We start from the raw sequence: 14,179 nt of genomic DNA on the forward strand, positions 1-14,179 counted from the left end.
CCATGGGGGCATAGGTGGCATAAATGGAGTCAGGCTGCTCTTGGAGGATGAGACAATTTGCCCAGATTAGGGGGGAAAACAAAAAAAGGAAATTCCAATAGGACATAAAAAAAGCAAACTCCTTCAGCAGAGGGTTGAAGTAGAGACTTCCAGACCTGTCTTCCAGCCTGGCTTTTTTTTCCTCTCTAATTATTTGCCTGACTTTCAAGTAACAGATGTTACTACTAATGGCTCTATGCTCACTCTCCTCACTAGAAGCTGCAAACTACAGCCCCAAAAGCTGGTGAGTGATGGTTACTGACATGGTTAGTGCTCCTGCAAATAACTTCCAGCACAAGAAGCCCTGTGATGACCTGTCTGTTGAGAGTATCCTCAGTAATTAGCAGTAATGTGTTACAAGATAAAGAACTACTGTACCTGCTGATTGCTGCTGCTTCTGTCCACTCCCCAGGCATCTGAAGTGGAGGAAAGAGGTAAGAGTGCAACTTTGCTGGTAGGCACTGATCCGGGGTAGGTGCACATTGGTGCCTGGTGCCTTCAGCCATGGAGCCTGGAGGGAAAAAAAAAAAAAAAAAAATGGGAGGGGGGGATGAGGGGGGGAAGCAGCCACTAAAAATGACCTAAAAGATAGCAGAGAAAAACTGTTTCAGCTATGATCCCAGCTCCGTAATGACTAGAGGTGATGTATTCAGATTATGGAAACGCGTTTAAGCTGTCTGAATGTATGTGGTTGTATTGCAGCAGCCATACACTGGATAAGCAGGTGCCTGCTGCTACTGCCCCAGGAAAGAGCACACTGCAACAAGGCAAGGTCAGCTGAAATGTGAATGTTTGGGGGTCCCTGCAATGAACTGAGTTCTTCAGTTAGTTGTGAGAAGTGGTGTAGTCAGGTGTCTGTAACCTCAAGAGTTATCACATAGGACCATGAGTAGTTTCAAAGGTATGAGAGTGGCTGTCCAAAGTTTAGAGGCAAAAGCTGTGTCAGTAAAGCAACAGGTGCAGTTTCTTAGCCTGATCGGAGCCAGCAGGAGATGCTAAATGAGAACCCCAATTGTCAAGTCACAAAGGAGGAGGCACAGCTGTTTTTCTAGTTTCCTAACCTCATTAGCTGTTATACAGACTCCATCCTCTCTTCCCCCTCTTGCTAGTATAAGAATGCAGCTCTTACATGCTGGTGAGTTCCGAGTACTTCATTGCTCTGCCATCACAATGCTTTGGAAACATACTGGAAAGCTGTTCTGGCCACACTTCTCCAGCTTCTCCTTGCATTCTCATCCCCTGCACAAACAATAGGTACAAAATAAGAATCCTTTCAAAAGTCCTTGAACTTAGAAGCAAGCCAAGCATGACATGTCAGGCATTAAGGGTGACTTACAGGCAGCCGGAGGGAGGTTCAGGTTGTGGCTGAGGAGTAGACCTAGAGTGCACTTCAGGCCTTGACTCCTATCCCATTCCTCACCTGTTTGGTCCTGTTCCTTTTCCTCTCAGATCTTTCTCTGATGACAAGGCAGTGTCCTTTAGCTCTGCAGAGATGAAATCATTAACAGGTTGGGGAAAAACAGCACCTCCTTCTCTGAGCTGGGGGCGTCACGAGGCTTTTCAGTTTGTGAATCTGTGAAACTTCACTGCCCTTCCAGGCCTTTATTGCTGCTTTCTTCCCACATGGTCCAGATCATAGGAGGTGTAAATGACAGGAAAGTGAATTTTTTCTCCAACTTTCTGGCAGTTTTTACAGCATGGCAAAGACTGAAACTTCCCAGGAGTGAGACTTCCCAAGTTGTGTGATGAGTTACCAGATGTACTGCAATCTCACAATAAAACCCCACCATCAACCAAAGCCACTCCACAGAGGAGAGAAAGGGGGAAAAAAAGCAAGGAGGGGAGGGGGGGAAGAGAGATCAGATAACATTTTCCTTTCCTCTAAGGCTGAATGGTTAAGATATGTATTGTTTTTGAAGCCTGGACTATATGAGAACTACCACTCAGTACTTCATTTGGCTGCTAATTAATGGGATGACAAGATGTGATGGCCCAAACCAGTATTTAAACAAAGTTATAGTGAAGAGGGTGCTCATCGTACTCATGATTTTGAATAGTTTATTAAATGAAAGGTGAAGCATCAGTTTTAAATTGTACAAAAGGAAAAAAAAACCTCATATTGTAAATGTACAATTTACAGAATTACTAGCAAAACCAATCAAGGAGACACTCATAATACAAAAACCTATTGACTGCAAACTGAACTGGAAACCCATTGCAGGTACCGTGATAATAAATGTTTGTTATACAGTATTCTACAATGTTAAATTAGGAATCAGTTTTCCACACAGAGGACTGTGAAGCACAAGGTTTGTCTGAGGCTCTGACTCAAACCAGGCAGCCATTATTGTGCCTCTATGCTCACAGAATTACTGCAATGGCAATTTAATGCAGCCATCCCAGCCCACCCAGCGCCACAGGGATGGACAGAAGAGGAAGGGAGGTAATGTTACTGTGTTATGGAGCTCCAGCCACTTCTCCTGCTTCATGTGTTACCCAGCTGACAGCAGAGGAATGGCTGAATCTCCTGGTCCAACATTTTTGGCAACCGTTTCTGTTTGAGAGCTGCACACGTAACAAACAAACCTCAGCTGTGTGAAATGCTGGTTGGTTCTTTTTCGCTGTTTTTTCCCCTCCCAGCAAATAAGCACTGGGTGTCAATGTTGTTTTGTTTTTAAATAAGCTCCCGTAAAAAAGAAAAGTTCCATGATTACTTGCTGTTGCTTAAAAAAAATAAAAGCACCTCTAAAACTGCTGTGCTCCAGGTGGGTTGGTCTGCTTTGTATCTCAAAGGCAGAAAGGAAGGTAAATGCTTGGGGCTGATGCCCAGAGACGCCGCTCAGTGCAGGCTGTGGGTGGGCAGCAGCTCTGGCAGCAGCCACCAGGCTGAGGCATCAAACCCAAGCATAATTCTACTCCAAATCATTGAAGACTGAGAAATCTCTGATTACCATGACTCAGCTGAGGCTGTTCTGGGCTTGTCTTTTTTTTTTACATGTTTTTTGCTTTTTTGAAAAATTGTCTTTGTTTCCCCCCAGTAGTTACTCTTAATATGCACAGTTAACACTGAAAATGTAGCTGTATTCCATTGTAAGCTTAAGAACTTCACCATCTAAGCACAAGTTTCTATGCAGCACATACAGTACTTCTAACTGGCAAAATTAATTTACAAAAATAGCGCAGAAGGGAATTGAGGGCATGGGGAGGGGGTTCTGTATGGTACAGGTAACAGTGCTTGTAGGACGCTACAGCGACTCCTTTCCCCCACCCTTGAATTACTGTTTCTTTAATAGGAAAGTTGCTGTTTATGTACCTCGGGTTGGCAGGGCTTGAAGTAGGTAGTAAAAACAGCAAAGTGATTACTTGAGAACCATTGGTGTGTTTTACTGAGAATACTTTATTTGCTGGTATAAGTTGCTAAAAATGCACAGAGCAAGTACCAATAGAAAACTTACTGCTTTTGTGTCCCCGTGTGCTATATAAAATGAATGTTACACAGCGTCTGTTGGAAAAGTGGCTTCATGGACATCTCTCACTTTATGTCCCGTTATAAATAAAAATAAATCTTCTCACGAGTATAAAATCTGGGTTTATCATATCAGAATCTGAATTTTTTTGGCAGAGATGCACGTCATTAGAATTCTAACCTCCTCTATGAGAGTGTTCTTCTCAATGCCTACGAGAGGATATAAGCGTACCACAAGGTTAATCAAATCCAGTGTGTTCAAAAACACTTTTCTGTAGCCAGAACGACCTGCTTATAGCATCATTGCTAGTCAATGGCTGATAGGCATAGGTTTAATAAAAATGGCTAGCTTTTAAAACATAAAAAGGCAAATGTTAAAACCGTTTTAAATTGTACAGCAGAAAAATAAAGTTAAAAAGTTCTGTTATCACTCAATGTTTTCAGAAAACATATGTAGAACAGTGTTTATTTTGACAGCTGTCTTAACAATTTAAAACTTCCTCCTCCTCCAGGAAAAAAAAAATCTGTATTAGGACAGTCAAGAACAAGGGATACAAATGATTTTCTAGGTCAGCCTTTCTGAGGTGACGGGATTGGCCAACATTCCTTTGTGTCATTAAGGAGCTCCTCTTCTTTCTGTCACTACAAAAAGGGATTGACCTCAATCATTTGGTTAAAAATCAAACCGTATCACATCAAAAATGTGGTTTTCATACAAGCTATCACAGTATATAGGCCTCTAGCTCTAAACAATAGAGTTCCAAATTTGTAAAATGTCTTCAGCAGACTTCAGAACATTGGCATTCCAAATCCCTAGAAAAACAATTTAAAAGAGAGTGATTAATTAAGTGCAATGGTAATCAAGAAAGGAGCCTCTGATAAACAGCAGGCAGTAGGAGGGAAGGCTTACTGAATCATCCTCAATGATAGCTGCGGAGTCAAAGAAGTCTGGCCTCAGTTCAGCCCGTTCTCGTCGGTTTCTTGAAGGTGGCTGCAAAGATGGGCAGGCTGTTAGAACATCACATCCATGACTGCCTGCCAAGGACCTGCTGGCTCTACAGCTGCTGGCCTGTTCGTCCATGGCCTTGTAAAGCAGCTTTGCATGGATTTCCATAAAGCTCAGATACAAATTGAGGCCCTGACATAGGAGAGTGCTGCCTAAGTTCATATTTATTTAAGGAAGCAGACAAAGAATTACACTAAAGTAACTTCAAGTCTGTGCCCATAGCTAAGGACTTGCTTAAGGCCCTTGCTGCCTTAATGGTGTTCTTGTATTAGCACTGTGCATGGTCAGACTACATAAAAACTGTGCTTTATGCTTTGTCTGTGATGAAACCCTGATGTGGTCAGAACATTTTACTTATGATGATACAATACGAGAACTCAACCTCTGCCTCATAATTTGGACGTGAAAGAGCAAAAATACAAAAGCACAGAAACCAGTAAAGTGCATAATGCAAAAGTTCATTCAGAACTGAGGCCAGTAGGCTTGTAGGAAAATCTGCATGTCTTCGATCATATTGACATGGAAGAAACAGGCTGCAGTCTGATGGTTCAGCCTGGTACTGTAAGCACTACTGTATGCCGGCCTTCTCCTGCCTGCTGTGCCAGCACAGCTCTGTGCATGGCTGGAGCCTGGACGAAACTGTGCATATGGATGCATTACCTCCCCTACATCCCAGAAAACAAACTAGGAAACAGAACGAACTCTGCTTGACCACAGTGAGCCTGCATAAAGTCCTGTGCCAGCAAATGAGTTAGTGATGGCTGTAACAATGACACAAGGAAGGAAGCAACAGCACGTATAACTAGCTGATAGTTTCCAAACTCTTCATGATGTCAAACACCAAACTAAATCAAATGTCATTACTGGATTTCAGACAGTCCATGTGAACAGCACGATGCTGAGTAGGCAGCTTCATGTAATGTTCAATGGGACAGAATGAGGTGGTCTCACCTCTGTGCCCCAGCAGCACTCCTGCCCCTGGTTGGATCTGCAGGGCAAGTCAGATTGGTGATTTCTTTAGCACTTCTCTAAGAGGTCTGCACTGCTACAAATCATATCCTCATTCTCATAGGTGGACAAGTCAGAGGTGCATAGCAGTGCTTCAGGCATGTGCTACTGCCTGAATCCAGAATATTAGGAGGAGCAGTAGGCAGTGCTTCTTGTGTTTCTACGACTAAAGTCAACTGGGCCTGAAACTGCAGTTTTAGGTTTCAGAAAATATTCAGATTATTTCCAGTCTTTAACGTTAAGATCAAAGGAAATAAAGGTCAACATTTTGGACACTTTGTACTTACAGAATTCCTTCTAACTCATCCTTCTACCACTTTAAATTTGCTATTAGTAAGATTTACTGACCAGATCAATGACCATTGTGTCCTCAAATTCTTCATTCATGTCCTCTAGCTGACCTCGTGAGGACATCATTACATCTTCGAAGATGGGCTCAGCATCATCTTCCATTAGACCGCGTCTGGTTAAGCAGAAAGAAGGCATTGATTTCAGGCACTGTAATTTCCCAACCATGAAGACGGTCATTAAGAAAATGCAAAATCCATCCCCTAATTCCTTCTCAGCATTGCATCGAGAATAAAACCAGCATGTTTACTCAGTATTAGCTGGAAGAAAATTGTATGTAAAAACCCTCCCACGTGCAGAGGCTAAAGCAGAAAGTCCAGTGTAATATCATTATGACCACTAATTAAATCTGTCCTTAAGAAAGAAAGGGCAATAACCTCATTGGGTTTGTCTGCCCTTTTATAAAAAGGAGCTACAGTGTCTGCCAAGATCACTGCTAAGTGTCTGGGAATCCACCACTGAATCCAAGACCAGTTTCTAACACTATAATGACCTGATCTTGCTGGAGACTCTGGCCCCCGCCCTGAGGAGTATTTATGTGCTGAAAGACCTCGTTAGATCAGGAGCACAGAGCACCTTGTACAACAGAACACTTCTGCATTCACCCACGTGTGTTCCCTCCATTAGCTGCCCAGTGGGACACCTTCACAATAGATGAGGCGGGTGAACAAAGCTTAAACAAGTTCACAGGAAAACTGGAGAACAACTTGAGATGAACACTTGCTGTAAATTCCTTAACAGACAAATCACAGTGCTTCATGGGAAGTGTCTGGAAATAGTTGAAAGCAATTAGGTAACGAAGAAAAATGGTCCCACAAAGATGTGCTGATTCACTAGGCACCTGCTTACAGCTGTGGTTAGGGGCAGCACACCTGGCTACAGCACCCTGTTGCTTGGCATCCATCCCAACATTACACAGCTGTTACTCTGCCTTTACAAAGAAGAGTTAAACATCATTACAGAATTTACTGGTCACAACCCAGAAAAGTAACATTTAAATGCAGTTCTGCCATCTAAAATGAAGATGCTCTGAACACTTACACTGCGTGCCTTACACCAGTTCTCCCTTTCATGTAGTTCATTCCTGTCCTGTCCTTTCGATTTAAATCTTCTAGCTTCTGTTGGCCCAACCAAGATATCTGCATCTGGGGACTAACAAACATAGAGCAGAGTTATGACTGAGAACGCTAACGGTTGTGAGTTGCCCGTTTTTAAACAGCATTTCCTCAAGTTCTTTGTCTGGGTATGCTTCAGCTTTAGTTATTTAAATTACATCCATCCTTGTACAAGTCTTCTGGATTCCCCTCTGCAACTTGGCTCCTCCCCTTGTGTAACAATTCCATTAATTGTTACAATAAAAACAGCTACATAAAACGCTAGCATTACTCATTCATTGATGTGCATGAATCCGAAATAAGGACACTTCAAAAATTTAATTCACCACCTCAGATTGGGCAAAAATAAGAGTAAGAATAGATCCAAGTTAATAACAGAAACATTTTAAGACAAAAAGTCACAGAAAGTGAAAAACAAATTGCTTTCAAATGCATCCTCCCATCAACTTCAGCATCCAGTGACGTATCCGTATGCAAACTCCTGGAAGGCTGTACTCAGTACCAACTAAATCCAGCAGTAGAAAGCAACATGTTTGATGTTTTGTGTACTGCAGTTAGAAAGAGACAGTAGTAGATACGTGCAGATCTTCAAGAGCAACACCACTTTTTAAATATGTAATCTCATACCCTAGTAAGACTGACACAATAAAAGGGAAGAACCACGTGAAAACAATCCAGGAGGAAATACAGCTTTGGGCATGACTGACCATTCTGTTCAGCAACCGACTGCTCTGTATTTGTTTGTGACCCTCATCTTCCATAGATTTATTTATGCTGGAAAAGATCTTCAAGATTGTTTGAAGTACCTCGTGTTACATAGCTGTGTACAGCTGCTATGCAAACAGCATACATTAGATTGTATACATTCATATTTTTAGGGACTCTCTATGGAATGCACAAGATGTTTGGGATCAATTCACAAGAGGATTAGGGATCAGCAGGATCCAACTGTAAGGTATGTTGTGGCACGTAAGAGACAGTGTTAAGTGGGAAGATGAGGTGACCCTCAGCATGTGTGTGGATGAGCAGCTAACTCCAGGCTGAAAGGAAACCATTCTCTACTGTTGGTTCACACTGTGAACTTCTGTGTGGGATCCAAGGAGAGCAGTGCTGTCTGTCTTTGCTCAACAGTTCTCTGCCTGCGGCATCAGCTGAGATGGGGAAACAGAGGTTCAAGCACAGAGTGAAAAGCCTGGTGCAGCTTCTCCCTGAAAAGAGTAAGGTTCTCCCACACCTTAAGGCAGCTCCTGTTCATCGGGCTCAGGAAGGTGATGCACAGCAAGTGGAAGCAGTTGTACTTTCCTTAACTGATTAAATATTCACAGAGAGAGAGGTAGCTTAGTGTTCAGCACAGTGATGGGATCAGAAAGGGGCAGGGAAAAGGCTCTTGCTTCATCAAGTTCTTTGGTTTTTCTTTTTTTTTTGTTTTTGCTTTTTAATTGATGGCTAGGAAAAAAGGAGAAATTGTTGAGCTACAAAGTCTTATTTATAATCTAGAAATTACAGCAATATCTGGGGATGCAAAGAGCGCAGGAAGCAAGGAAAATGAAGGCAGATCTCAGTACCATGGGAGTAAGGTGATAAGATACTTTGGTTTGGACCTTAACAGTTCATCCTCAGTTGTGCTTTCATGGCCAGCTGGAGCTTTCTGCCCATCTCATCTGTGTAGGTAAGAAAAGCCATGCTCCCACTTGCCTTGTATCCACATCTTCATGTGCCAACCCTCATTCCTCCATACAGCACCAGCTGGGAAACCCTGTGCCCATGTCAGCCCTTTGTGCAGGAGAACAGGTAGCCCTGCCTGCAGTGTGAACCTGCCTGCTGAGCCTTTCACCCATCTCACACTGCCTTGTGCTGATACCACGTTGTTGTATGGGGAAATAAGGGAGCTGAAATCATTATGGAAACACCAAACATGCTGAGGAAATAAAGTTATCTGTAGCCAGCTGAGATGCAAGTATCTCTTGTGGCAAACACAGATTCATGGATGTTATCAAGGTTTCATCTGTTGCACTGCTGATGTCTGTGCATGCTGCAGGCACAACTAAGGGAAAAGAATAGGCTATAAAAGTTATAAGAACAGCCTCCAACGCAGATGCTGTTATTCTTTGTCTTCAGATTAATAGAATTAGCACATAACAGCATCCTCTGAAGACTTTGTTAAATAAACTACTGACAGATAATAACAACCATTCTCCCCCCATAAATTGATTTAAATGGAGGTGATAAAATGGGAGTTGAATGACAAAAAATCATGTCTAATTTAGGGCAAAATAAAACTGCCTGCAGAAGTGCCAAGAAGCAGGAGATACCAGTTCAGCAGCTGGAATGAAGAGTTAATTTGTAAGAAATCAGTAAAGATGTCTGGAGAACAGTTACTGTACTATGAGAGAAGGAAAAAAAAAGATAACATCTAATAGGTTTTCAGAGAAACAGTTCAATCCAACCTGGGCCCACAGACACTATGATTTATCCATAAGCCCACAGTTATGCTATAAGACTTCTACCTTCATTACAACCTTTTTTTGGGGGGGTGTGGGTGGATTTAAAATAATGTAGCTATTGCTGAGCCATAGCCAAGATGTTCCTTTGCAAAAGCAACTGGAAAGACCACATTTGTGGAGGTACAACTATCCACACACATTTTACACAACTTCTTTACCTGGATTTTACTGTGTTTGGTACACACATTCCAACACTTACTTGTGTAAAAAATCTTGCTCAGATCCCTGCTCCGACTCGTGCTCCTGGATCTGCTCCCCTATTTGTCTGGTGTTCTCTCTCAAGACAGTTGAGGTGAGCTGTGGTGCTTGCAGTGCTCCTGGAGTATGGATGTTTTCAGTCCTGTTCAGCCAAGAGCCTTCCAGACTCTCATCTAGGAAAGGAACATTCAGAATTACTGACACATTAGTGATGGTGTAAAATGCACAGTATTCCTGCCTTTAAAATCCTCTCAGCCAACTCACTGAACCTTACGTTAATAATTAAAGCCTTCCATCTATGATGCACTTCAATACAGAGTTCTTTTTAGAGGCAGCACCTTCTGCAAATTCATGTTTTCCATAGTTTAGTATCTATTGAAATCTTTAAGAGAAAAGCTGGATAAATAATCAAAATGGTAATTTTTGTGTTAAGGAAGGATTACTACCAGTTATTCCCAGCAGTAACAACTATTCAAAGTAGAAATACTTCAGAAAACAAAGTAAAAAACATTGCAAACATACTGCCTGCCTTGCAGCACTGCCTGCATTGTTGGGTGGCTCATACACATTTCAGAAAAACAATTCCTAAGTACCAATTCTGCAGTCTAAATATAAGACTGTTAGTTTCATACATACACATCAGATGAGATACAACTGAACACTACGATGGGAGTGGAGGCATCAGAAACTTCAGTGAGAACCATTCCAGGAGTACAAAGGGGACGTTTTAAATAAGGAGAGGCCTGGCTGGTGTGAAAGTGATACAAAGTGATTTCAGATAGTGTATGTAGAGTTTAGAGCAGATGGGAGGATGGAGATGGGAAGCTGACTGAAGGTGCAATGTGGGATGCTGGGCTCGTACTGAGAAGGCAGAAACTGGAGATGAAGGGCTGGTGGGGCCTGAGACGAACGTGTGAGAACACAACTGTGCAGAAGTTGCTGCAGCAAGTGGAAGACAAGAGACTACAGAAGAGGACAAGACAAGATATAGATTTCCTAGCAGGAAGAAATAGCATTCCTATGCCTTTTATTACCCTTTGGGCTTAAAAGCTGTCTAAAAAGTTGCCTATTTATTCTTGAATTTGCCTTTTACAACACTAGGGTTTTTAAAAATCCTTTTTATGTTTCACTTCCTTAAGGCATTATGAAGAAATGTCAGGAGTTCTACTTTCAGGAACAATGGAGAATATTCTCCAGCCCCAACAGTCTGCTGAAGCCAATACGTGCTGCACTGAGGGCAGGAAGGAACTGCAGGGTCTGGCTTTGGTTCTTGGATGCCATGATGGTTTCTGCAGTGCCAACGTCCTTCCTTTAGAGTGGGATTTAAAGGAAAAAAAAGGTTAGCAGGATCCACCAACAGGTCTGCCTTTGTGGTTCTAATGCTAGATTAATTAAAATTAAAACCAGAACTTGTGGGAGGGTTACAAAAATAGGGAAAGATAAAAAAACAAAGGCCTGCATACATGCTGAGTACAGACTATTAGTAGGCAACCAGCTGCTCAGCAGACTGGTTCTTCATAGCTCAACTACAGAGCAGTGAACAGTAAATATTATTTCTAAGAAGAGGATTACATTTCTGATTATTTCCTGAGCTCATTATTAGTACATCCAAAATGAGCCCCTTCCTCGTGCAGCAGTCTAGATCTGCCCTCAAAAAGCAGGCAAACTGGCTCCAGGCTGTACTGCTGCTAGGTAATTCCCGTGGAAACTTTGGTACATTCAGACATTTCAGAAAGTGAACCATTAGGTGAACAGCTACAGATTCAGGCTTACAGCATTTTAAGTTAGAGATGTTTTTGGAAAACTCAGGACCCCAGATACTGCAAAGAAAGGCAATATTCAAAAGGAAGGTGTTAAGTCCGTTCTTCCTCCTATTGATCACTGAATTCATTCCTGCCTTCAGGAATGAAAGAGAGCAGGGCAAACAATGTCATAAAACCTACACCCTAAGAATAAGACTTGTCTTATGGGGAAGCAGAGATGTTACTACAGTTCCTGGAAAAAATAAGGATACTGGTAGAATAAAATAAATTAGAATTAAAGTAGTAACAGAAGGAAAGAAAAAAATGACCCCAGTTGAATCCTCTAAAAACCATGGCAACCTGAAGGAAGCAAAGCAAGCTGTGCTTTTTCCTACGTAGACTCTAGGTTGGCTACTGGAAACTAAAAGACTTAGCTCATGCACTGCTCAGCATAAGCTGTAGGGGAGGACAGATCTGACTATAAGAGAATCAGCATTAGATTCTTCACTGAGGGATTACTGTGGTAGATAACAATCTTGGAAAACACTCTCTGAAGTTTAAAGATCTCACTTATAATTGCTGTCTATTGAAACAGTAAGCATGTTCAGATAAACATGCACTACATCATGCAATTTCACACTTGTCAACCAGGAACAGATGAAATCTTGTAAGAAGTTGGCCATCGTTGCCAAATTCCTGATGTACACTCCTGAAGTCACAGCAGTAGTAAAGACACTGTGTATTGGTGCCACACTGAGCAAAAACATACATCTCCATGTATTCTCCAGTGAGCTGATCTATACGGATCTACAATACCAATCTATATCAGAATTTCTGCCTCAGGTTTGCTCTAACACCTTATAAATTAACAACTGCTTCGAAATAAAACAAAAGCAGAAAGCAGAAATGTGTGACTGGGAAAGGTGCAGAGCAGTTAACTCCACAGCCACCTCCTGTTTCCACTGTCAGCAATAGCTTTTGTAGTTCTCCATCTGAAAATCTCAGAACAAGCAGGAACAGGGAAATATGAGGCTGTTTCTCATGCAGAGATGTTGAAGCTTGATAGCAATTTGCAGAACAAGTGCTTTGTTTTCACTACATACAAGATATAAGGAAAGCTGTAATGTAGACAGAAAATGAGAAATACCTCTATTAGGCAAGGTAAAACCATACCAACCTTCTACTCTCTTTTTGTGTAGTGGTGGCCGTCCTTTCTTATTTCTCACTGAAGAGGTTTTGCTGCTGCTGCTCCCACTGTTAACAGACATTCTGTCGTCTTCGCCGCCCGTAACTAATGAGTTCCTATAGGAAATGAGTGGCAGCCACACGTCTTCTCTTCTCTCCATCATCTGTTCTGTCAGAAATTTTTCTAGGTAGGTGTGACTGAAAATGAAAATGAAGACAATGAGTGCAGAGGCTCAGTACGTTGTTTCCTCTATTTAACGTGCAAGTCCTCCCCACAGTGCTGAGAACTCAACAGAAATCTGCCACGGTGTTTCCTTATGTTATCAAATTAAAATACATTGATAAAGCCTTGTACCTTGAACTGATTAAGAATTCATGGCATTCCCTCAAAACAAAGTAACAGTTCTAAGTGTACAGGTTACTCAGACAAGGAATTTGAAGTTTTCTTTCCCTGACATCTTCCTGTATTTGCCTGCCATCATTCACAGCGCACTCTACTTCAATTCTCCTATTCTGCATAGGAAGTAAGCCACTTCTCTATAATGCTGGTGTGTCAACAGATAATCTGAGTTAGCAGTCTGAGGATATAATTTTGCATCTTTGGAAAGGGAAAAGAACAGTTTTCTCAAATACAAGCAGATATTTTTCAGTAAAAAATTGAAGATCCATTCCATTGCTATGGAGAAGTCCAGTGAGTACCTGTTAACTACTGGGAGGAACCAACCACCTTCTGTCCCACACATGGCCTGGAGGACGAGTGAGCTATTTTCCTTTTCCATTGAACGTTCAATTAAGGTTGTCCACAAAATGAGTAAGAAAAGCCACATAAAAGGGATTCCAATGAGTTCCAAACTAAAGAACCAAGCACTCAGAATTCAGGCACGAGAATGCTGGAGTACAGTGCCTTACCTCATTGTGTCAAAAAATAACGTTATGATGCACTCTGTGATCACAATCTCATTCAGCACACTGCCAAGTGGCAATAATAAGAGCAATAGTAACAATAATAACAGTAACACAAATAATATCAGTTACACTAAAGTAAATCAGAAAGGAAGCAGAAGCCTAGCAAAACAGTAGTGTTTCCTGAACTGAGATGGGAATGGTATCTTGCACCACGGGCACGTGACAGTCAGGCTGCCTGAATCAATTCATTTATTTTGAGGTAGGCAAGGCAGCCTGGAGGGTAGGATGCCCTCCAGCTTGCCCATGTCTCCAGACACGCAGCTATGTTGATGGGATCTTCAGGGTTATTCTAGAGCACTTTAACCTCCAGACTAACAGCCCATTGCTGAGCTTACAGTCAGCTGGCTGGAGACCAAGCCAGCAGGGAGGTAAGTGATCCTGCACACAGGACTTCTCCACCAGATGGTGGTCATGTTCCTTCCTGCTTGCAGGCTGCTGCCCCTTCGCAGGGCGGGGGAGAGGTCCCTGTGGATTGGAGCAGCCATGCCACAGAGAAGGGCAAAAATCAACTGTCCAGAGTGTAGCTGAGAATGTAACGTCAGCAAACTGCTATGGGGCAATGCACCCACTGCACAACGAGTGCAAACATGACAGATCTCTCA

The 14,179-nt window shown here is 42.2% G+C and overlaps 1 protein-coding gene across 2 annotated transcripts in view; it reads right to left on the reverse strand.

Annotated features, from left to right (window-relative positions):
• Positions 1-3,412: 3,412 nt before the first annotated feature.
• STAG1 (stromal antigen 1) overlaps positions 3,413-14,179 on the reverse strand; it is a 128,084-nt gene continuing 117,317 nt past the window's right edge. For both annotated transcript variants that reach the window (XM_042820593.1, XM_042820595.1), the window contains exons 28-33: positions 12,604-12,809; positions 9,686-9,857; positions 6,909-7,019; positions 5,868-5,982; positions 4,416-4,496; positions 3,413-4,318 (exon numbers count right to left, since the gene is read on the reverse strand). In XM_042820593.1, the coding sequence (XP_042676527.1) occupies positions 4,295-4,318; positions 4,416-4,496; positions 5,868-5,982; positions 6,909-7,019; positions 9,686-9,857; positions 12,604-12,809 (709 nt within the window). In that variant the 3' untranslated portion in view covers positions 3,413-4,294. The remainder of the gene's footprint in view (positions 4,319-4,415; positions 4,497-5,867; positions 5,983-6,908; positions 7,020-9,685; positions 9,858-12,603; positions 12,810-14,179) is intronic.

This window comes from Centrocercus urophasianus, unplaced genomic scaffold, assembly GCF_019232065.1.
Source record: "Centrocercus urophasianus isolate 14NV4802_14NV808 unplaced genomic scaffold, USGS_Curo_1.0 seq_19, whole genome shotgun sequence".
Taxonomy (NCBI): domain Eukaryota; kingdom Metazoa; phylum Chordata; class Aves; order Galliformes; family Phasianidae; genus Centrocercus; species Centrocercus urophasianus.